This window comes from Lathamus discolor, chromosome 6 (assembly GCF_037157495.1).
Source record: "Lathamus discolor isolate bLatDis1 chromosome 6, bLatDis1.hap1, whole genome shotgun sequence".
In the NCBI taxonomy this organism is placed as follows: Eukaryota; Metazoa; Chordata; class Aves; order Psittaciformes; family Psittacidae; genus Lathamus; species Lathamus discolor.
Genome location: NC_088889.1, coordinates 87,284,861 through 87,309,774, shown reverse-complemented (window position 1 = coordinate 87,309,774; position 24,914 = coordinate 87,284,861). Strand labels below are relative to the sequence as shown.

The 24,914-nt window shown below is 44.6% G+C and overlaps 1 protein-coding gene across 3 annotated transcripts; it reads left to right on the top strand.

The window, feature by feature from the left end:
- The first annotated feature begins 185 nt into the window (after positions 1–185).
- SNX8 (sorting nexin 8) lies at positions 186–24,879 on the top strand. 3 transcript variants are annotated; one of them, XM_065684512.1, is made up of 12 exons: positions 186–450; positions 1,243–1,316; positions 7,997–8,187; positions 11,231–11,348; positions 14,094–14,215; positions 14,578–14,658; positions 15,613–15,773; positions 16,425–16,557; positions 17,614–17,682; positions 18,462–18,611; positions 19,346–19,495; positions 20,294–24,879. In XM_065684512.1, exons 2-12 carry the CDS (start codon positions 1,283–1,285, stop codon positions 20,405–20,407), a joined length of 1,323 nt encoding a protein of 440 aa, XP_065540584.1. In that variant the 5' UTR covers positions 186–450; positions 1,243–1,282; the 3' UTR covers positions 20,408–24,879. The 3 variants fall into 3 exon arrangements, with proteins under 3 accessions (XP_065540584.1, XP_065540583.1, XP_065540585.1); XM_065684513.1 differs by lacking the exon at positions 186–450 and adding an exon at positions 617–703; XM_065684511.1 differs by lacking the exon at positions 1,243–1,316.
- Positions 24,880–24,914: the final 35 nt, after the last annotated feature.

Here is a 24,914-nt window from a genome sequence, read left to right as displayed (position 1 = left end):
GTTCACATTCCCAACAACCGCCTTCCCCAGTTTTAGGGGGATAAAAATCCATTTGATTTCACTATGCGGTCTGTACTAAGCCCGTGGGCGGGTCGCACCTTTCCCCATGCTTTACAATGCTGGAACCGGTTGTTATTAACCCGAAGCGTTTCGGTGGCGCTCCGCAGCACGGACGGCCCGTCGCCTCTCCTTGAGCCCGCCCGGCCGCGGGGAGCTGCGGTGCCGCCTCCCCAGGGCCGTCACCGTGAGGCGCTGCCTCCCCCGGTGCCTCTCGGCACGTCCCCGGCCGAAGCCCACCTCGGCACCGTGACCGCAAGCGCCGTCCCCGGGAGGCGGCCGTTCCCCGCCCTCTCCGCCCTACGGAGGAAGGGGAGGGCGGCCGCGGGCCGCGGCCTCACATGACTGCTGCCGCGATGGACGGCGAGCCGCCGACCGGGACGGCGGGCGCAGGTACGGGGCGGGGGGGCGGTGCTGCCCGCTCCCGGCTCCGGCGCTGCCGGGGTGCCTCCGGCCGGGGCCGCGCAGGGTGCGGGGGCTCCCCGGGCCGGGTCGGCGCCGCTCCCCGCGCCAAAACCTGAGGTAAAAAGGCGCCGCTCTGCCCCGCTCCCCGCTGGGGCGGTGGGGCCCGGCCCGCAGCGAGGTTACCCCGCAGGCAGGCCGCGGCGGTGCCCGGGTCGCGGTGGGTTCCCCGCTTCTTGTGAGGGTAGGTAAGGGGGAGCCCCCCCGGAGTTGGGGTTTGCCGGCTTTGGGTCGGCTTCCCGGGAGCTTCAGCCGGGGCTGACGGCGGGGACGGGCGCGGAGCGGGAGCGTCCCTCTGGAGGGTCATGCGGCTGAGGCGTCCGCGGGCGCTGACATGGCTTCGTGGGGGAAAGTTGGTGCCAGCGCTTGTGAAACGAGCGATGGAGGGAGGTCCTGGGGGAATGAAGAAGAGAACGTGCTCGGCTTGTCGCAGTTAAACCGGGTAAAGCTTTCCGTGGGGAGCGGGGTGGTAACAGTGCGCTGAAGTTCGTTTAAAGTGGCTGAAGTTTCATACTGGCAGCTCCTGCTCTGTGCACAGCAGTTTTTCCCCTCTAGTTGGGAAGAAAAGCCAGTAGAGGTTACAAGTGGTTAAGCTTTATGCAAGGAAAAATAGTGATTGGGTTATATTCAGAGCCCTGTGTGTGTGTGTGTTTGATAGGCCTGTGATGCTCCTGATGCAGATAATGCTTTATAAATAAATTGTTTTGGAATATTTCTGTCCAGGACTGATATAAGATATTGAACAGCAACCTTTGTGGAAAAAATGTCCTACTGTACCAAAGAGAGAGCTTGTTCAGGTATGTCTGTTATGGATTTACCATCTGCTTCAGGAGCCTGATAGAGATAAACCAGGTGACTCTGAGTATTCTTCATCTGATTAACTTCTGCACTGGTGATGGTGCTTCTGTCTGATCTACTCACTTTATCTAGAAAACTCAGCTTGCTTTGACCAAGATGCTATCGTGAACACTGAGCGAAGGTATCTGATGATGTTAGCAAAAGAAAAGTAACTCTTTGAAAGCCAGAACCTTTTTATTTCTATCATCATGGTGAGGGTTCGGTGGTGTTGGAAGTTTCACACCCGTAGGTAACTGTTTTTGCTCCCATTTGAGCCTGGTTTGCAGTGATTGCAGGGAGCTGAGCCAGGTGTGTTGGCTTGGAAGAAGAGGTCTCTCATTTCCTTATAATATATAACTCTGTGTGCAGCCTGTAGGAGGACTTGGTAGGCAGGGCTGTACCCATTACAAGCAGTAGAAATTGCACATAACCACTCCAAGTTCCTTCACAGCCTTCAAGTTTTAGTGCAGGTTGATGGAGAGAAATTTATTAGTTACACATGTGGAGCTGGTACAGACACAGAGAAGCTTTGATTGCTTTTCAACGCTATTTGAGATGTGAATGGGCTTGTTCTAACTATAAAATGTGTGAAAAGACCATTGGGAGACTGTTGTGTGTGGGGTGGCACACAGTTATTTTAATGTTTAGATGCCAAGATCAAGTTTTTCCCCAATGCAATTAAGAGGGTGAGAAATGTGCCAGGAAGATGAGAAGCAAACCTAGAAGATAAACAGTTTCTTCTGATGGGATTTTCTTGACGAGTTTAAGGACAGATGATGGTGGAAACTTGGCGGGTTTGTAGTTAAGCCAAAATGCCCTTGTAAAAGTTTCCTGGAGTACAGTCCTGTGTGTCATTGCTTGTTGGGTTACTGTTTTGGATGTGAATTTTTACACTTCCAGCCTTTTTGTTAGAGCTGAGTGTGAAAAATGATAGTGTAGGAATCTTCTGGTGGGAGCTGGGAAACTGCCCTAGCAAGGGGTTGATGTTTTGCCTCTGTAGCCTTTGGGAACATTCCTTGATGGATTTTTTCCTCCCCTAATCCTGTTATTCTTCAATGTGTATAGCTCCCTCTCATTGTAAGTTTGGGACTATGGCTCCATGCTGTCTTGTGAATAGTCTGTGTTCCTTGTATTCCCACACTTGGGAAATCACTTAACGATCTAATGGCATAGTTAGAACAACAGGCCACTAGGCTTAAAGCTTAGTTCTTGTTCTGTCACACAGATTTACTGTGTGGTGTTGGAAGGAGAGAACTTCTTGTTGGAGGGTTTTTTTTCCTGCTGTAGTAGTGATTGTGATACTTTGAGAACCAGTTAAAGGCCTACAGCTGTAGGGGAATGCAGAAATGCAAGTGCTTTTAAATCATTATTAAACAAAGCTTAAATAACCTCACCTACTTTTGAGTTGTGCTGTTACTTCTCTGCTTCATCATGAAATGCACCAAGTGCAACTGCTCAATAACAGTTTTAAACTGAGTTGGAAAAAGACCCAAATAACAAAACAAAACCAAAACCTCAAACAGCCACCAGAAAACCCCAACACCTCAAAAACGAAGGGAAAAAAGCTCAACCAAAACCCCAACCCGAAACCCCCAGAGCAGCAAGCACAGGATGCATATTTGACATGCGCACTGAGAAAGCTGTGGTGGTGTTGGCTTCTTGTGTTGTTTTTCAAGGAGAAACCCCAAATGTTAGAGCCTGTTTCCCATCATCTAATTTTGTGATAGTATATGTATCTTATGAACTTGTTTTGGCATTGGATAGCTTGTGTTTGCAAGTGAATTGTTGGGAAGGGAGAAGGAAGGACGCTATTGCCCCATCTTAGAATGAAGCTAAATACGATGGCTTGTACCTAGTGATAAACATGGACTTGTTTGCCACGTTGAGCATAGATCTGTGTGTCAGTTAACTTTATTATAGATAAAGTAGACTGATTCCTTTGCATTGCTTCTCTCAAAATAAGAGTTGCATGGGTTTAAATTCCTTAAAACACCAAACAAGCCACATACAGTTGTCTCAAAAGATATATAAAGCTTTTAAAGGGAAGAAAGTTTTGTTTGCCTTTTTTGTTTTTGGTGGGGGTAGGGGGGAACTTCTCTTTTTCTTTGCTTGTTTTTAGGGGATTTCAAATCATGTAAGAATTAAAAGGAAAGGAATCTCTTTGAAATTGTTGAAATCCGTATTAGCTTTCAGAGATGTTGATGTGGACACTGAATTCTGGAATTATGGAACAGTATGTTTGGCATGATAACGGGGAAGGGTATTTCCATTATTCCTGAGGCTTTTCATGAGAAGACAGAAAGGAAGGGGAAATGCTGATGAATGATGTATTTACATTGCTGCTTTAGTATTCCTGGCTTAGGAGTCTGTAGCGGAGCCCTCATTTTTTCCTAGGGAGAAATCCGATGTGTTTTTGTACAAAGCCAGCCAGTTCTCACATTCCCCTCTGTTTCTGTGAGCTGGATCACCCCTGCTCCACATGGCTGTGGCCTGTGAGGATGGGGAATAAACCTTAGCTATTTTTCTTTAAGGCTTTGCTTCCGTTCAGACTCTTTTCTCCTTCTAGAGAATCTGCTATTAATGTAATAAGTAATTCTATGGTACCCTCTACTTAAATGTGTCTAATAAATTTAGCTGATTAGCACCCTAGTGTGATAAAGAGTTGTTGGTAGCATCCATCTGTAAATGGAGATAAGGCTTCCAAGTTCAGTTGACAGAACTTAAATAGGGAAGGGGGAGGTCTGTGTTGTGATTTACCACCTATGCTTTTTGCCCTCACATTGCCCTTCTCTATTCTGTGCTTGCTCACATGTAAAACCTCTGTGCAGCTCACCAGGCACTTGAAATTCTACTCTGGGTTTCATAAATGCATGATCTTAGAAATGTTGATGGAGTGAACTGGTCACTGTGGAGGGTGGTTTGGTGTCTCATTCTATGAATGGCAGTCACAAACATTGAACACCAACTAAAGTGTGAAATGTGTGGTGTAAAGTAGCAAAGCTTTGTTTTGCTGTAGTACCCTGGGTAAGTTTCTCAACCCCTTTCAGTCCAAAGGCTGCCTAACTTATTCCCAGGGGAAAAAAAAAAACTAAAATAAGGAAGTATTATGCGGTAGTTTCATAGTTGTTTTCTTTTACAACCAAACAGAACTAAGTCTGTGCTTTGAATTACTTCTTTAGACTTTTATTTCTTACCTTCTTATCCTCTTGTTTGCATATGTATGCAGACATATATTCTTTTTAACTTTTATATCAAATTGTTTTCAGTTATCCCAAACCACTTCCTGGTGTTTTATTGACAACAGATTGAGAAACTGCTGTAGGGAAAGCCGAGCTTGCACAAAACAAGCTGATTTTGATTTTGTCTGCTTCCCTGAGTTCCAGGGAGCCATTCCATACCTCATTTTTGTATTCACTTGCTACTCCATGTATATAAACTTTGCAGCAGATAATGATCTGCTGAAGCCAAAGGGAATGCTTTCCAAACTCGCTGTTCTCCAGCAGAGAGAGCGTGATGGGGAGCATTAAGTGTTTTGTTACAATGCATGTAAATCCTTTTATGGGTTGAACACAGGAGCTCATACCAATGAGTTCCCACTATTATCCACCATTCCTGGCCAGGGCTTCTGAGGCTGTTCCTGAATTGACTCTTTAGTAAGTAGGATGAAAATGGGTGAAGAGTAGCTTCAGTATATATTGCTCTGCTGGGTTAGTGTTAATGCTGAGATTAAGTGTTCTCTAAAACAGGTTAACAGCTGTTCCAAAGTCATCTTGTTGTGTTCTCAGACCAGTGTTTGAGGCTGTAAATTCTCCCCAAGTAGCTGTCTTGGTGATACAGAACACGCTGAGATTATTAATTAAACAGTAATTATTCACCCTTGTTTGTATGGTTGTCTGATTTATATGATTTCACACATTTAGACAAGGGTGAGATCTAAAGAAGCTACAGAATGTTTCAGGAAGAGCCCAATGTGTGAACTGCTGATTAAAAAAAAAAAAAGGCATTTCCTGTAGGCAAGCTTTTAGAAAGCAAATTTAGAGAATAACTTGATTAAAAACTGTCAAAATATTACAAGTGAAAAGAGCCATGTGAGTGAATTGTCAAAGAACGCCTGGGTCTCTCTATGGGGCTTCATTTCAGTTTCTTACAGGGTAATGTGGGTTCAGACCATTGTGAAGAATCAGAGAGGCCTCACCATGGGTTTGGCTGATCATGCTGCAGGCTCCAGGACTTACAGATGAGATCCTGAAGGATTCATGGTTCATCCTATAAATCTTTTCTCCAATATGTACCTTTTGCCACTGGGAGTTTCAGTAGTTCACCAGACAGCACTGAGCCACGCATTAGGGGACAGTTTGTGCCATGAAAACCTGGCTTTGCTGGTTGGCCGGCAGAAAGACAGAAACAGGGAGAGTGAATCAATAGGCAGGAGTGCTGTGTTAGTACAAGTTGGCCCTGCTCTCAGGGAAATAGGTGTGCTGCAGTTTTGGCTAGCCCCTCTCCGGGAGCTAGCTTGCGGTGGCTGCAAGTGGTTTAGCATCACAGAGGACTGTGGAATTCTGTGTGAGTGTGCGGGCATTGGAGCAACAGATCTCACATGTCATGTTGCATTTTGCTGATGTGTCTTGAGCAATTAAACCCATGAATTACAAGGGTGTGCACCCAGAGAACCGCTGCTCTGGAAAAGTGAGGCTGTCTCCTGCTTCCCATAGTTCTTTGTGGGTGTATTTTTGACATTTCCTTTTGACAGCGTGGTTCATCATACCTCGCTGCCCTGCGAAAGGTCAAATATTTTGCCTTGATGTCTGTATTCTGTATGTGCTTTCCTCGTTTCCTTTGCAGTTCAGCACCTATCTGAAAAGCGGCTGTACAGATGTGTTACTGCTTTATCCAACAGTATTCCATGTCAACACTGAATTAGCTTACATTATCTTACTACAAATTTCTGGCAGGTAGCTAGAACTTTTCAGAAGCTGCTATGTAACCCCAATGTAGGTGGGGTTGGTAGGTGATACGTGAGTCCATTAAAGCAGAGGTGTTAAGACTTGCTTCTCTGAGTCACGTTAACAGGAATCTGAAACCTGATGGGACACGTGGGATAAGGTCACTTGTCCTGGATTTGGTTTGCTTTCCTTAAGCTGTTTTATGGAACAAAGAATGAAGTGTCTGTTCTGAAGCTGTGTATCCAAGGAATTGTAGATTACTTGTTTTCCCCCATTTATCAGGACCTAGAGCACACAAAGAAACAGGTGGGAAATCCTTATCAGGAGGAGGTCAGGGCTTTCAAGTTATGGATATGTGTTCTTATCTTCCCTGAGTTAATCTCTTAGAGTTGTCAACTTTTTGAACTATGTATCAAAGCTTAAAGAAATGGTTCTTGCTTCTGTTGTGTTACGGACCTTTTGTGTCTCAGAATTCTAGATATGTTTAAGAAGAGGTGTATCTCTTGTACAATAGCAGAAGAGGGATGATTAATGCTGCCCAGCTTGTCTAGGTAACTATCATCAGTGGATTTAACTTGCTTTGTCAAAGAGCTTGCTTGCAGTGTCCCTCTTCAATAGACATATACAGAGAGGGAACAACCCACATGTTCCAGGCTGGAGAACAGAACTTGGATGTGGGTTGAGTACATTCTAGGGTTATATGCACATTTTTCACTCTCTTATGTATGAAGTGGGTAGAGGAAAAGGAGTGCTTTGAAAAACAATGTAAGCTTAGTATACGGTTGCATATGTGCAGTTATGAAGTCAAGTTGAGCTAACGGGCTGCAGTCAGTCATTCGATAAGGGAGTACTCTGCATCACCATCTTTGCTGCTGCTTTGATGTAGTTTGTCCTCCAGGGCTGTATTCTTAAAAGCATCTTTTTCATTTTTGCATGTGTCTGGGAATCAGAATCTCTTTGTCTAAACCCATCCAGCAATGGTTGAATTCACTGTCAAATGCTGTTTGACTTTTAGCCATGAGCAGTTGAATAAGTATGTTTGAAAGATTTTGGCAGAGATGGCCGTGGCAGAGGAGCTGTAGTTGGTAGCTCTTAATTGGGAACCTTTTTCCCCTGCTCTTGAAGTTCAGCATATTGACATAGCGAATTACTGTAGTTCACACCCACTCTAGCCTACTGTCATAGGGTTTAATAAGAACTCTGTCAAATGAAGTGTCTCCTTCCTTTGTAATGACATAAAATTAATGTATTACATTTCTGCAGCGCAGTAAAATCACACATTTTCTTTCCTTCCATGAGTTGTTCTAGGCAGGATCCAAAAGTGCTGAGCTAGGCTTTCGTTCATTTTGCCAGATCCTGCTGTGGTGGGAGCTGGACATGCAGGCCTCTTAGCTGATTCACAGAACAAATTTGGCCTGTGCTGCTCCTTTTGCTTAGTAGAGATGTCTTTCTGGCTCTGTGTAATTCGTGGTGCTCCTGGGTGTTGTGAAGAGGGAGGTACCGGTGTCTTGAACGTGTGTGAAGCGGCATAGCCTCCTCGGGGAGTGGCTTGCCTGTTGCGCTGGTGGTGTTGCAGCGCTGGTGGTGTTGCACCACTGTTGGGAGCAGCCAACAAGGGCACAGAATATTTTAAGGCTACTTCTTTTTACGTTATCTTATCAGGTCTACTGGACTGTTTTTTCCTTTTTGTCTTTTAGATTTGGCAAAGCCTCCAGTAAATGAACCGAGGGAACCGGAACAGTTCCTAATGCAGGCGCCCCAGGGAAATCCACTGCTGCTTTCCCACACCCTACAAGAGCTATTGAGCAAGGATAGTGTTCAGGTGGAGCTTATACCTGAGAAGAAGGGCCTTTTTCTGAAACATGTGGAATACGAGGTTTCCAGCAAGGTAATGTGAACAAGCATTGGTCTTAGTGAGTGTGTTCTCTTAATGTCTGTGCAGTTGCTGTTGGCAAAGTCTTGACTTGATAGATATGTTGCATGATGCTGGTTTTGGGTAGGCCAGTTGTATAAGCTTCTTTTTAATGCAGTAGGATTATGCTTTCTTGACCTGGGCTTCTGCAGTATGTAGCATCTTCTAACTGAGGTCTGGTGGATGCTCTGTTTGCTCACTTGAAACCTCGAGTTTGAAACCTCTGTGCAAAAGCAGATGTAGAACACTGAAAACTGAATGTTTTTGTAATGAATTGGTGTAGGCGACTGGGAAGGTCAGACTATTTTGAGCTAGTAAAGAAATCATATTGGCAGTGCTAAACTGAAATCCTTTATAGGCAGAAAAGGTACTGCAAATCCTTCTGCAGAGGCTAGGCTGCTTCCAGTTTACTTGCCCCGACGCTGACCTGTGGGTTTCTCTCCTGGTGTAAGAGCAGATTGAAAATGATGTATTTTTCCTATTTATAGAACAGGCAGTGAAACAGCTCTTGTGTGTTTCTTCCAAGAAGGAAATCTGTCCTTTTCAAAGCAGACTATGGGCAATACACATCTCCCAGGCCACCAAAATGTCAGTTGTTGAGTAGTGCTCAAACTGCTTTAGTCACTTGTACATACTCAGTGGCACATTTGGGTCACTTGTCTGTAGCGATGCTAGGGCTGTTGGTGTTTTAGAGTGACATCTCTAAGTATGCCAGAGACTTGTGTGAGGGGAAAGGGGCAGATTCATTCACAATGGCTGCTTCTGTGGCTTTCTGGGGCTCAGTGTTTGTTTTTGCCTGTGATTTCAGGGCACAGGACTCAGTGACTCTGGTGGTCTCTCTGCAATTCAACTTTAGGAACCCATTATCAATTCCTTTCAGTTGCTGTCACCTTTCCTGCAGTTGTCTCTGTAGAATGATGCCTTCTCAGAAAGCAGCATAGCTTGGCCCTGAGCTTCAGCTGAGAAACTGTAATGCAAATCAACATCAGATTCGAAAGCAGAGGGAGGCCCTGGGAGCTGTGTCTGTTGGGCTCCAGTTATATACCTCATTGCCTTGTTTTTGATAATGCACAGTGCCACAGTGAGTGGTGGATGATGTGCAATGCAAATGGAGTGAGAATAAGTATGGTGTTATGTAGTCTTTTTTATTAGCTGCTATAATAGTTGAACCTCTAGTAATAGTGTGTGGGAGTTGTGGGGTTTTCATTGTTTTTGCAAGGATTCCTGCCTCTAAAATGTCTTGTTCTAGCTGCTGCTTCACTGCTTTTGGAATGAAAGCCCAGTTTCTTTGGCATCTTCTACATATCGATGTAAGAAATGCAGAGTGAAGGACTAAGCTTTTAAAGGAACCTTCAATCTTGTTTATAGATCTAACATCAGTGAGAGGCCTCTTGTGAGGTTCACTTAAAACATCAGTCATCTGGGCTAATACTTAATGTGATCTAGGACTGTTTTGCCACCTTTGGATTTGAAACTGATTTAGAGACGGTTCCTAGGAGTTGGAACTCGAGGACTTGCAGTACTTCAAGAACTCTCTAGAGCACTTTAAAAGTGTCAGCATTGTTTCTAAATGTTCTGTGTAATTTGGAAGACCAGGCAGTTTGAGGGAGCAATAGCATGGAATCACAGCAGATTTAGGGATATTTGTGATTTCTGGGTGAACTTCTTCCTCTCCGTTTCGTGGTCTCTTTCATTTTGTGCGTGAATGAAATCTGACTTGTGTTTTTTAACTGAAAATTTACTGTCAAAAGGACTTTATGTGGGGGACCAGGTTGGACACCAGGTCCCCAGCAAAGCTGCTGTATCTCTTCCCTCCTCAGCCGGACAGGGGAATGAAAATAAAATGAAAGGCTCATGGGCTGAGAGGAGGACAGGGAGCGATCACCCACCAGTTACTGTTACAGGCAAAACAGACTCGACTTAAGGAGATTAGTGTCATTTATTAGCAATCAAATGAGAGTAGGATAATGGGAAATAAAACTAAATCTGAAAACACCTTCCCTCCACCGTTTCCTTCTTCCCAAGCTTACCTTCACTCCATTTTTTTTTTTCTGTCTGTTCCCCCTGTGTTCATGACATTGTCTCTGCTGCTCCTTCCTCCACAGGGGAGGGCTCCTCACACTCTTGCCGTGCTCCAGTGTGGTCTCCCTCAATGGGAGACAGTTCTCCTCCATAAACTCCTCCAACCTGAGTCCTTCCCATGGGCTGCAGTTCTCACTGCTCCGGAGTGGATGCCCTGTGGGGTCACAGATTTTGCAGCAAACCTGCTCCAGTATGGGCTTCTCTCTCCATGAAGCCGTGGGTCCTGCCAGGAGCCTGCTGTAGCACCGGCTTCCCATGGAGTCATAGCCTCCTTTGAGTATCCCCCTGCTCCGCTGTGGGGTCCTCCATGGGCTGCAGGGGGATATCTGCTCCACTGTGGACCTCCATGGGCTGCAGGGGCATAGCCTACCTCTCCATGGTCTGCACCACAGGCCGCAGGGAATGAATCTCTGCTCCAGCGCCTGGAGCACCTCATCCCCTCCTTCCTTACTGACCTTGGTGTCTGCAGAGCTGTTCCTCTCACATATTTTCACTCATCTTTCCATTGTTCAGCATCTTTTTCCCCCCCTTAAATGCATTATCCCAGAAGTGCTTCTGCTGTTGGTCATGGCCTCAGCCTTGGTAGGTCTGTCTTGGAACTGGCTGCATTGGCGCTGTTGGACACAAAGGAAGCTTCTGGCGGCTTCTCACAGAAGTCACCCCTGTGACCCCTACTACCAAAATCTTGCCATGCAAACCCTGTACACTGCAGTTGGAAGAATGCCATCTCTGTTCATAACTGAAAGATGGCTGACTCCAAGTCTTCTCCCTCTTTCCCACCACAACGCCTCTAAAGAGAAGAAATGTGTCGTTGCTGGAGTCTCTGGGTGTAATTTCCTTCTTCCTTTTGTTTTCAGCAGCTGATAGCAAAAACACCCACATGGAAATGATTGTCCTTCTGTTTATTGATTTATTCTCCCCATTTTCTTACTTGCAGAGATTCAAATGCTCAGTCTACAGGCGATACAATGACTTTGTGGTGTTCCATGAGATGCTGCTGCAGAAGTTCCCGTATCGGATGGTGCCGGCACTTCCACCAAAGAGGATGCTGGGAGGTAAATCTAGGTATCTCTTTTGACTGGAGGGGTCATGGTGCCAGTGTGAGCAAGGTCATACTGTAGAAAATACAGGTTTAAAAGTCTTTGCTTCTGCTTGGCTCAGAAAACAACTTGGAGTTTGGAATACGCAACTTTGAGGTGTGAATTACTGCTATCCTAGAAATCCCCTAATTCTTTCTTGTGAGGGTGGTGAGACACTGGCACATGGTCCCGAGAGAAGCTTTGGCTGCCCCATCCCTGGCAGTGTTCAAGGCCGGGTTGGACAGCGCTTGGAGCAACCTGCTCTAGTGGAAGGTGTTCCTGCCCATGGCAGGGGTTTGGAACTGGTTGAGCTTTAAGGTCTCTTCCATCCCAAACCAGTCTGTGATTCTAAGAGCTGCTTAGGATAACCAGGGGCTAATAGCTGAGACTGGAATCAGCATGTCAGTTAACTCAAGTATATTTTAGCTGTTAGAATAGAAACCAACAAAGCATTCAAAGACTGAAAGCATATCAAAAGCTCCTTCATGCCCTTTTTTCACTAATCTGGAATATTGGCACTGGTTTTAAACTTTTATGATTTCAGATGTTGCATAACTGTATGAAATCCTATCTTTTTTTAATACTTTATCTGTAAAAGAACACTACCTTGTTTCCTGCCCATGGTGCTAAGCTTACTGTGTTTCACTATATCATTTATTTCAGTCAAGGAGTCAGTGTATCACTACAGTAAAGAGGAATTGATAAACAGTGAGTAGAGCAGGTGGATAGTGAACTGGAACAAAGCGAAGTAATAGTGCTGGAAAGCTTCAGTGGTCATAGATTCTCATGATGGGATGTAAATTGTGAAGCCCTTTCTTTTGGGGCTGCAAAAGCCCCTCTGTTGAATTTGACCTGATTCAGTGTTCTCAGCCAGAATTTCCACTTCATGCAGCACCTGTAAGTGAAGTGACCTTCTCTGATTAATCTCAGTATGCTTGAAAGAAACCTCCAATATATATCATTTGTCAGTCACTGTTATTTCGTTGTGTTCCTGGGGTGTTGATACCTCTGTGCACTCACCAGTGAATTGCCTCTCACAGATACATGTTCAAGAAAAAACTGATAGGATTAGTTCCCAATCTATGCTAGGAATAGAGTCCAAAACTGTGATGATTGCCTTTAGCCCAGTGCCTCTCCATATAGAAAAGCTGTGTAAGTGGTCTTAGCAGAAACTGCAAACAGGAAAAAGGAAATGGAATGGGTCATTCCTGTTTCTGAGCAGGTTAATAGGCTGACAAATGGAGTTGCAGGACACAGGACTTGATGGATTAGCATTGATGTGTGACTCTTGCAACCTCCTTAGTCCCAGGGTGTGTGGGCAAAGCTGTGTTCTTTTTATAGTTAGTCTGCTCCTCTACTAAGTTATGCTCTTATTTTCATGATGGTCTATCGTCATCCATGTGTCAGATGAATAAAGACTGTTCCTCTGCTCATTTTGGAGGATTGCAGCAAACTGAGGCAGGTCGTGTAGGAAGTGTGTCGATGACTTCAGAAATCTCCACGTAGCCTAAAACATGAACAAAGCAAAATGAAGATCTGCATCTCTAATGACAGAAAAAACATCTGATGGGTGACACTGTACTAAGGATCATTACAGAGAGTCCATGCAGCCAGCAAACCCTCAACTTAAACTGAGGCTAAAGAGCAATACCCTTTCTTGTTATGAGTGTTGTTATGGATAAGAGCATTCCTTTAATTTCATTCTGTTCTGCTTTACCTTCCTTCAATTTTATTTTAGTTTAAATTTTCATATTCCTGAAAAACTCCAGGAGCTCTGATTTACTGCCTCACTGCAGTATTGCCAGAGTGAAATTCTTCCTGTTTCAGGAAGGCAAGTGGAACTTCTTTAGCTTGACAAGTAAGGACTTTGGATGGATGTACTGCAGATTGCTGTGCAGGTCTTCCAGAGTAGTGTTTGACATGTTCAAGATCTTTACTGATCTTCAACAGTCATCCCTGAGTGAAAACATGGGTACTGATCTTGAACAAGCAACTTTAAAACCAACCCACTAACCCTTTCCCTCCCAAACCTTTATTCTCCTTCCAGCCCCAAAATGCTTAACAGTGTGGAGGTGCGACAGGTGAGGGAACAGCACACTGAAGTTAGTTCTTCAGAACAGTGAGCAAACCCCCTACAGTTATTTATGGGATGATCACTTTGCAAGTGGCAGTGATCTTGGCAGTACTTTGTGCTGTGTTTCCTTGGAGCCCCAGGCACACTGAGATCCCCTCTGGGGACCACCTGTAGAACTGATGCAGAGGAAGAAGAATCTTTGTATGCCCAGGCTTCAGGCCTTAGACTTAATTGTTTATCCTGCTTACCTGACCAACCCAGGGGAAATAAGCACGTGTAGATACATGCTGGGTTTCAGTGAGATGTAAAGAACCACTTGAGGGACTATTTGTTATGATGGTCAATCCAAAAGATCTGTTGTAGGGAGCTGGCAGATAAGTAGATAAGTAGGTCCAGAGCCTTGGGTGACATGATCTAGTGTGAGGTGTCCCTTCCCATGGCAGGAGGTTGCAACCAGGTGATCTTAAGGTCCTTTCCAACCCTAACTATCCTATGATTCTAAGTGACCATTCTTTGGGTCTCTTGCAGTGCTACTTAGCAAGGGTTATAAGTACAAGGAAATTACTGGCCTGAGTGTGTTCTTTTTTCTCTTCCTGAGCAGCTGTACCCTGTGGTGCATTAATTGAAATGTAATGTTCTTCCTGTAGCTGATCGTGAGTTCATAGAGTCAAGGAGGAGAGCGCTGAAGCGGTTCATAAACCTGGTGGCCCGACATCCCCCTTTCTCAGAAGATGTGCTCTTGAAGCTCTTTCTGTCCTTCAGTGGCTCAGTGAGTACTTGTTAGCAGTGGTCTTGAGTTTGCATATCTTCCTGTAACTGCTTCGCTGGGCAGAGCTCAGAATTGCTTTTGACCTACACATTCTTGCTCCCTGTGATGAGAAGAATTTTCTCTCAATAGGTATTTCTGCAGTTACAAGTAGAAGGTAATTTCCCTCAATAGCAGGCATACAGCTTTCTGAAAATAACTGTTCTTAGGGGAATGCATATTATGTGTGTCCTTAAACCTAACCTGGGTAAAGCTGTATCTGCTAAATTGTGCCTTTTACTATTGCAGTATATCTGAGACGTGTGTGAGCTTCTTGTGTATTACTTAGTTCTTTCATACTGATTTATTTTCTGTATCTTCTGCAGGATGTACAGAATAAGCTAAGAGAGTTGGTCCAGGGAGTAGGAGATGAATTTATGACCTGCAGATTAGCTACCCAGGCCAAGGTATGTATAGGAATTTCTTGAAATGTATTATTTTGGCTTAAATGACTCTCTTCTCCAGGTGGATCAGATACGGTATTTATTTGAATGATGGAGACCTGAGGTAGGAGAGAGTTGTTTCCAGATTTTGAAGGACTTCTAAGCTTGTAATTTATCAAAAAGATCAAATAAATACTTGACTCTTAAGGACCTGATATTTGTAGCAAAGCGCTGGTTCATGAATGTGATAAAGATTAAACAATGAGTCCTGCTCAGAACATGTTTCTCTGTAATTGTACTTGCATAACAAACTAATTCGCATACTGCACAATTTAAAAGCTAATATGTAGTTTGACGTCCTCTCCATGCGTTCATGCCCTCGTTCTGTCTGTTGCCTTCTCCCTTTGCGTAATTTGGAGTGCTACAGAGAAGTTAGAGCTAAGCTTTCCTTATATCTGTTTAGCGCAGTGATTAGTGCTATAGCAAGTTTTAACTATACATTCCCTGTGTCGATTGAGCAATTTTAAAGCAAGTTGTTGTTCAGGTTCCTGCAATGCTAGCAGAAGGTTTTGCAACTGGAGCTTAATTCAGTGATACACAGGTCAAAAAGAGCTGAACTTTCAGCATGCTGGACTTTGCCAGACTGGCAGTTACCAGCTGTGTCAGAGCAGAACCCGTGAGCTTGAGACCTCACAAACCCCATTTTGTCTGTGTAGCAGAGCTGCAGGTTTTGGCCAACTCCATCTACACCCAATATTTGAACCTCATTGTGCCTCTGAAAATGAGGGGGTTTTGGATGACAGCTGATTTGGACACCTAAATTGTGAAGCTAATCTCTTCGGGGCTATTACAGCACAGTACAAGAGCGCGAGCACAAGGGGGAAACCTGTCTCTATCTGCTGTGTGGTGTGCCCACAATTAATATATGTGAATGTGCGTCCAATTTGTCCTGGAGTAATCTCTCTTGCACTTTTCCAGGACTTCCTCCCAGCTGACATCCAGGCCCAGTTTGCTGCCAGCAGGGAGCTCATCAGAAATATTTATAATAGCTTTTATAAGCTGCGGGACCGGGCGGAGAGGATAGCTTCTCGAGCCATTGATAATGCCTCAGATCTTCTCATCTTTGGAAAGGAGCTAAGGTAGGCTGGGAGGAAGAGGATTTCCTTATGTGAACTTTTCTGCTGTTGTTTCAGAGCTCAGCTTTTGTAAGGTTTACCTGCAAATGGCCTGGTAAGAATGGGTATTTCAGTGCTGCAGGTCATTATGAGTTGTTTTCCTCCTGTAAAAGAAGAAAGTAGATGCTTTTCACTAAGAATCAACTAGGTCAGAAAAGACCTTTAAGATCATCAATTCCAACCATTACCCCAGGACTGCTAAAACCACCATTAAAGCATATCACTGAGGGCCTTTTCTTCATGGTTTGTGAACACTTCCAGGGATGGTGGTTCCATCACTGCCCTGGGCAGCCTGTTCCAATGCCTGAGAGCCCTCTCTGTGAAGAAATTGCTCCTAATATCCAATCTAAACCTCCCCTGGCACACCTTGAGGCCCTTTGTCCTAAGGTTCCATTCCACAGAGCAAGAGGAAAGAAAATACAAATGCTTTGACATACAGGTACTGTTTTTATTGCCTCATCCCCCAGTATATGCACAGCTTTGCATTTGTGACTGTGCAGTAGTAGCTCAGCACTGCAAACTAAACAGATTTGAACCTCTGAACTCTCTGCAAATAAGTGTATCTACTTAGTGGAATTTGTCTCCTAGAGTTGAACACTACTTATCTCCTCTTAGTGCTTTGGGCTCAGACACTACGCCGCTTCCTTCCTGGGCTGCTTTGAACAATAGTACATGGGGGACTCTGAAACAAGCCTTGAAGGGCCTGTCTGTTGAGTTTGCACTTCTGGCAGATAAGGCTGTGCAGCAGGTGAGTTCTTTATTTTTCCTTTTCTATGAAGGCGGTGCATTGCTGCCTATAGTTTCAACTTGAATCATGAGTTCTGTGGACATAGGCACTTACAAAGTTAAGAGGGAGACTGTAGTCCAAACTCCATCCTCAGCCACCAGCCAGCTTGTTCAAGCTTGAATGAGAAAGCTGGACTGTGTTTAAATGGGAAAAAATACAATGGGCAAGGGAAGGAATGGAAAAGCTGCTTTCTTATGTAATTTCAAATGGTTACTGGACAATTGAAGTTGTACTATTACAATGAGCTGTCCTAAAGTCCTGCATTCTGTCATATTAATCTGATACAGAGGATCCAGAAAAACTTAGCTCTGAATCCCATTTTGACATTCAAGTACTTAAACATCACATGAGAGTCATTCAGACAAAAGCATCATATTGCTGTAAGTGTGCAGTGTGGTAATGACTGTCAGAATAACATGAGAACATGACAGCCTGGGAACGATAAGTGATAGTTTTATCTTCCCTTCTCTTCATCTCATTGTGTTAAGATACTCAGCCTGCTTTTATAGAGCAGTTAGCCCAGGTGTTTTTCTTCAGAGAGCTCTATTGATACAGGAAGAAAAGACAGTGTTTGGTAAAGTAAAAAAACAAGTAGTGAAATTTGGCTTGGTGTCTCATCTCTGCCTTCTGATGCATGAACTAGTATGGGGAACATGCGGGTATTTATAGCTTTAATGGATCAGTTATCTTGTGGGAAGGGAAGATGAAAGATTGGAGGAATCTGCAAGATCAAGAAATTCCAGGCAGAGAGCTGAAAGGACTGACACAGGACTGTGAAACTAACCCCTCCTGTTACAATGATCAGTCAGTTGGAAAAGCTGTGCCTGCTCCAGTCAGATCTTTGTTCTGCATGAGACGAAACACTCAAGTGCCATCTGAAAGGGTTTTGGTGTGGTTGTGTAAGCACTGATGTGCCCTCGAGAATGCAGTGGAGGGCCTGCGTGCTGTAAGGGTGTGAAGAGCTGTGATGTTGCTCCTTGCCGGGCTCACATAAAATGTGCTTTCCTTGTTTTCTAGGGTAAACAGGAAGAGAATGATGTGGTGGAGAAGCTGAACCTTTTCCTGGATTTACTCCAGTCCTACAAAGTGAGCTCTGCTGTTCTTGTGCCAGTGAGAAAGTTGTTTAGAGCAAGCTTGTGCTCTTTAGAGGGTGTAACGCCAACTGGATGGAAAACTGTTTGGGAGGCCAGTTCAGAGGCAAACTGGGCATCTGGCAGAGGGAGTGGCTGTTGGCCGTAGCTGGCTCTGTAGCCTTTACAGATCAGCTCATCTAGTGATGAGAACTTGCCAAACAGCAAACCCTGCAAGGAATTGAAAACTACAACTGCTTGAGCTATGCAGATCAGCAAACTTCTTCCCAGATTTGGCTGCTTTTGGGTCAAAGCAGTGAATTGAACTACTACTAGTTTGGTCATGGAGACAAAAATGCAGTTACAAATGAGTTTTTGTTAATACTCATCTTTCAGTCAAAGACACTTTTTTTTTTCTTAGAAGCATCTACTGACATGGGATGTGGCAGCCTTTCCTGACATTCCCAGGCCTGAACTGGAATAGAAGGACACTGGCAAGCTCTTACCACAGTTAGTTGCCAGCATTTAATATTGAGTAGGGCATGAAAGATAAGAGGCCTGATAAGATCCAAAATGCTCCGGATTGCCTCTTAAGCTCACTGCTTTAGCTCCAGGCAGTTTTCGTTCTTGGATTCTTAGCTGCCAACATCTTTTTGACCCTCTTGAAAAACAAAGAAACACAAATCTGCATAGGAATCACATAAAGCATCAATGTGTGTTTGTGTTCTGCTTGGCTTGCCTGCTTGCTGTCTCTTAGCTTCCACTAAGTACTTGTTTTTCCTTTTTCTCTTACAGGACCTGTGTGAAAGACATGAGAAGGGGGTATTGCACAAGCATCAGCGAGCACTGCATAAGTACAGCATGATGAAGAAGCAGATGATGAGTGCCACTGTGCAGAACAAAGAACCTGAATCAGTAGAGCAATTGGAGTCTCGGATTGTGGAGGTAGGGCAGAAACCTGGGAGAGCAAAAGGTTGTACTGGGCTCCTATAATGGTGCTGCTCTGTGCCCAGTCACATTTGCAGAAAGCCATTAGACCGAAAGGGTAACCTGTACTTTGGGTAATTTGAGCTACCTGCTGTGCTATATGGAAACACCTTTGTTTTCCTCAACGCTTATTACTGGCTCTTTGGTAACATGTTATTTGCAGGAGCTCTGGGAAGTCTGCATGATGGAAAATGCTGTTTGTATCCTAGATTCACAGAATGGTTTGGGTTGGAAAGGACCTTAAGATCAACTGATTCCAACCCCCTGCCATGGGCAGGGACACCTCACACTGAACCATGGCACCCAGGGCTCTGTCCAACCCGGCCTTGAAAACTGCCAGGGATGGGATATTTACCACTTCTTTGAACAGCCTGTGCCAGTGTCTCACCACCCTCACAGTAAAGAACTTCTTCCTTATATCTAACCTGAACTTCCCCTGTTTAAGTTTAAGCTCATCACCTCTTGTCCTATCATTACAATCCCTTCCAGCATCCCTGTAGGCCCCCTTCAGATATTGGAAGGCTGCTATGAGGTCTTATCAAATGGGTCCAGGAACAGCTTTTTTTAGGTTTTTGGTATGTGTTTGAATTGCCAGTATGATGAGGAATGCTGTTCTCTCCTGCTGCAGGTGAACCTCCTTGGCACCCTCTTCCTGGCAATGTGTTTCACCGAGTTCCTTTTTTTTTTTTCAGCAAGAAAATGCTATCCTAACCATGGAGCTGCGGAATTACTTCTCTCTGTATTGCCTGCATCAGGAGACACAGCTCATCCACATCTATCTGCCTCTCACATCTCACATTCTGGGGGCCTTTGTCAACTCCCAGATCCAGGGTCACAAAGAGGTGAGCTCTTCTGGACTGTGTTTTCCCGAAAGATGAATGAGGATTTGAATGTATTTGTTTTCACCTGTGTGCTCTTCCTCCTCCTCATCTGCCCAGCTGGGCTCTTTCGTAACTCCTTAAGAAGTCACCTAAGGTCTTTCCAGTTTAGGGTGAGGGTCCAGGCTGGCCTCTAACCCCTCTAAAGACTCGATCTTCTTGCAGCAAGCTGCTGTGCGTTTCTTTCCTTCTTCGTGTGTACATGGCCTTACCCTACAGGTAGTTGAGGAAGACCTGACCAAGTGGCTATTCTGTAATGAACGATGTGTCTTTGCTAGATGAATCTTCTTTCTGTTGTGTTACACAGAAATTACATGACAAGGAGCAACTTCCTTGGTTTTGCTCTAACTCCAAGAGCTCCCTTTTGTTAACCCCTAAATGTGACCTTCAGCATTCCCCACATAGAGACTTCCTTGCATTCATTATATTAAAGAAAACCTCTTCCCCTTCAGCTTCCCCCCTCCCCTCAGTGAAGGAATTTGACCAAGGTATGGGAAACTCCATTCCATTTATGCTCAGAGAGCTGCATTATCACACTAGTCAAAAAGGGACAACCTGGGTCCACTGAACTTCCACAGAGTATTTCAGCAAGTTTGAATTGTGCTTTGGAGTACTCTGAAAGTGCTGCTGGAATAGAACACAGTGAGATGATGGTCATGGGTGTTTTCTCTCCATGTGCTTTGGAGTACTCTGAAAGTGCTGCTGAAATAGAACACAGTGAGATGATGGTCATGGGTGTTTTCTCCCCTTTTCCACTCCCAGATGAGTAAAGTTTGGAACGAACTGAAGCCGAAGTTGAGCTGCCTCTTCGTGGGATCCAGCAATATGCCCACTCCACCATTGTCACCTCCAGAGGGAAACTTCTTCTCCAATTAATGCGCTGAGCATCCCGCATGGAGCAAGGAGTGTGATCAGCGAAGGGGTGGGACCTCTACCTCCAGATGTTAGAATGAATCCTCCAAACAGCTAATTTTATTTTGTAATACTGCTGCTTTGAGCTGCTCTCTGATTAAGACAGACTGGATGTGGGGCAGAACATACAGATAGAGAGACAATCTCTTCATTTTGAAATGCTCTGGGGCAGAGCTGATGTTCGTTGCCTTGCAGACGCTCTTCCTGGGGTCAGGATGTGACCTGGTGCAGAGAGTGCTGCATTGTTGTTGCTGATGCCTCTGCATCTTATACTAACAGTCCTCCAGTAATGAGTATCTGCACATGTGCTGACACATCTCTGAAGTGCTAAGATGAACAAGATATCTGAAGCACTTGCTTGTAGTAGAGATGGATTGCCTTTTAAGCTGGGGAGGGCCTGTGTTAGGGACATATGTGCATAAGGAAAGCTGAAAGCCATTCCCCATCCCATTGGAATTGATTTCTCACTGCTAGACCTTAGCACAAGATAAATGAATGACGCGGTTGGGGTGGAGGTCTGTGCTGCTGGGTGAGCAGGATTGTCCCTGTGGGGCTGGGCAGGCTGTTGTGTTCACCACTGCAGGGCAGCTTGGGGACTTGCTCATCTCTTTCAGTTTGGGGCCAAAGACAACTGGGTTCAAGAACTCAGAGGAGTTTGCCTGGTGTAAATGAGAAAGTCATAGAATAAAACACTCCTTCATTGTAAACCACTCCTACTACCTGAGCAGCAATAACCAAAGTAGCTTGGTTATTGTCTTCTGGAGGTTCTGACATCCATTTCTTGAGTAGCTGTTTAGGTCTACTGGAGAGCTGCTGACCCGAAGGCTGGTGTTCTCTTTGGTCTGATACCAGATAAAATATCTCATTGCACCAGCACGCTGGAACACGATGCTGATAAAGTTCATTAGCAAAAAAGATCAGTATCAGGATGTTACTGTCACTCATTTCTGGCTGTGGGTAGCACTGGAGTGTGTTTATGAAGGAGAGAAGACAATTAAGTGGCAGTTCTCTCTCAGAATAGCACAGTCCTTGGTAATAGAATGATTTGTGATAGAGGGACCAAACATCCTCCATGTTTTACTTTGTTTCTCGGGTGACTTTCCCTCATGAGGCCAAGGGTAGGGGGAAGAGACCTTGCGTGCCATAGAATCATCTGTTTCCTCAAGGGAAATGGTGCATATCCTCCAGAGAAACTGATAACTGAGGAAACTGCAAATGTGTGCAGCAAAACTTGATGTGAACAGGATTCCCCTGAACCTGGCTTCTGTGGGGTCAAAATAGCTGCCAAAGGGGAACTTGAGACTTGGCTTCTTAGTGTTTTCTTTGAGTGGGTAAAAAGGAAGCACGTTACCGAGGGTGGGTTCTCACTCTCAAACTGGAACCGTTGCAGTATTTCCCATTGGGGAATGTCCCCGTTGGCAGGAAATAGATTTAAATCTTCCAATCACAAAAGCTTTTTCTTTATTAATTTAGAAAACTCAATGCAACATGAAGTTCTTCCTAGCCCAGGTGGAAATTATGGGTTAGTTTCTTCAGCTAGAAGTGAGATAGTTCCTTGCCCAGTTCCATGAGACAGGCATAGCCATTAGACACACCCCTCAAAACGTAAAGTGCACTTAAGTGGATGAGTTTCTTAAGTGCTGGGCCTTAAGGAGTGTGTAGGGTGTTTAACAACTGCTCAGAGTTAAGAGCTTTTTAGAGCAATTCAAATGTTAACTCTCCCCTGAGTCTCTCCTCCCGTGTATTAGCCATGTCCAGCCAGACAGGTTTGGTACTTGCTCCTGAAGATTTCCACAGTGGTGCAGCGGAGATTTGGCTCACGACCCAGAGCAAACTGGTTGGGAAGGGAAGCATCTGTGCAGCATGGTAATAAAGAAGACAGTATCTCAGGAATGGCACAGAAGGTTTTTCTGCTCGACCTTATCAGGAAGATAGTTTGAGGTTGGATTGTGGAGAGCATGTTGCTGTAATTTTATATGCTCTTCGCTCCCAGCATCTTTAGAAGGTGCTGACTGGTTACAGCCTGTTGTTTGCTTAAGTCTTTGAACCTTGTTCAGCCTCGTTTGCCTGATGTGGTGAACAGGCAGACTGAGAAAATAACCGTGTTTTGGGGCAAGATCTGGTATCTGTATGGTGGATCTTCTGTGTAACTTGTCTGGCTGGGGTATATGACTGGGCTGTCCCCTGCAGGAGTACTTGCTGAATATTAGCCTGAATGGAACTTGGCATTTCTCACTTTTATCTGAAGTTACGAGTTTGGACTTTATTTACAAACAAAACAAAACCCAAACATCAAATCCACATTTGGGCTTTAGGGTAACTCCTCTCTTCCTGTTCTCCTTCAAAGCAGGAATTCTGCAGTCCAAAAGCAGCGACTGTAATGGTGATAAATACAGACCACATGACCTGTAAAGAAACTGGAATTACACTGCTAGGAGAAAACCCCCATTCCAGCCCTCGCCTCTCTGAGGCAGCAGTTTTGGGGGTGGTTTTCCTTGGTTGGGTTTTGCTCTGTTCACCTATTTTGAGAACAGAGGCCCGGTATTCTCAAAGCTGATACAGCTAGTGGCACTTTCAGAGTTCCTCTCGTACTGGACTGTCAAGCTTCTGTCTCATTCCTAAATACCTGCCTACACTATTTCATACAACCCTTAGTTTGCAAATCTTATTTTTGGGAAACTGGTCAGTGTGCAAGTAGCACTGTTAGGTTTACCTCAATACGTGAGGGGTTCCCTTACTGTATTTGTTCTGTTTAGTTTATGGATCTGCCAGGCCTGGGGAGCAGCACCAAGTACAGCTTCCTTCCTCTAGAGGGATATAGCAGGGAGTCAATCCAGTTGACTTCAGTTGTTTTATCTCCCCTCATCAGTGTAGGAGAATCAGTTCTAGTTACCTCCATGCTATTGCCTTCTGCAGCAAACAGCCCAGCTATACACAAGGGTAGGAACAAGACTTAATGGAGTTGGTTCCGTTGCTGGTAGCTGGGTAGATTGCACTAAACACTAATCAAACCAGGAGACTAACTGATGCCTGTCTGAGAACTGATGCTCCTGTAAGATGTAGCGCCAAAGAGTTAATGTGCCTTCTTGAGTGGAAGCTTTCTGTGTGTTGCTGGAGGTCACAGGGACTTTCATGTGTTCAACAGTGAGGTAGAAAAGGCCTCCAATGTTCCTGTCAGTGTCTCTGTCCAACCTGTTGTGGAGGTATCAGGGTAGTAAACAGCTGAGAACCTGAAACCGTGCCTGAAAATTGTTTTACCAAAAGGGCTATATGTGTTTGTCACTCTTGAGGTCTCCTCTGCTCTGAGCTGTGACGTGGCAAAAGAGAGGCTTTTTGACCAGTGTCATGTGTTGAAAGGCTTTCAAAACTATATTTACAATACAACCTTAATCTTTGATCCTGCTTTCTCCCTCCTTCCATCTTTGCACGTTGTTGTTCCTCAGTGTTCAGCAGTGCCTTGCTGCATTCCAGTGCTTTTACTCTTCTACTTTGATCGTACAAGGGTGTAATTCCTGGAATTTCTACCAGGCTAATTGCCAATCTTCAGTTTGTGCTCTTTCCTAAAAGACAAAGATCACCAGCTGGGGACACAACTTGTTTAAAACATGTCAGTCTCCACAGCTGGGTAGGAGCAATACCATCACTGCTTTTTGACAGGAGCTAAAAGTTCATACTGATAAGCATCTTGATAGAAGGATTGAGCTGGCTTCAGAAGAGGAGATGGCAAGTAGAAGTTGCAAGCCTGAGCCACAGTTGTTCTTTTCCTTCCTAAAGTGTTCCTGGAGTTACTTGCTGTTCCTGGAGCAACAGAAAGTAACTTGCTGTCTCTCAGCTTGCCATTTAGTTTCCACCAGGAAATAACCCAAAATAACAGCTGCCAGTCACCCCCTTTCCTATAATGCAGTCTGGTTTTGCACCCCGCTACAAGCTACCTATCTCCTTGTGCCTGTTTTCTCTTCTCTGCTTACCTCGAGCCCTTCTCTCCACCAGAACAGCCAGAATCTCTTAATGCTATTGTCAGGAACAGAGGGGAGTATCAAGAACTCTGTAAATAACGCTGTGCAGCACAAAAGGGAAAGCAAGATCCTAAGGTGTTAACTCTTATCCTCTGTCTGAGCTGTAACTTACTGAGCACATGAAGAAGGCCATTTTTGAGTGCTATAAATCATTCAGAACTGCTGGAGGGAGACAAGAACAAACAATCTTGTTCAGAGGGTGTGAATTTTGCCTGCCTGGAATATCCTGTATCTTTGCTTTGCTCAAATAGCCTTATGTATGAAGCACTTTATCCAAATGCAGGAATTAAAGAACTATTACTACAGCTGTTAGACTGGAAATGTTTACAGAGCCTATATTACATTCCGAGAGTCTATCTGTGTTGTATGTGTTTGTAAAAGTTTAAACCAAAAACCAAACAAAACTTGTGTAAGAAGTTACATATGTGATGTGTTATTTCTAGCACGGTTTCATT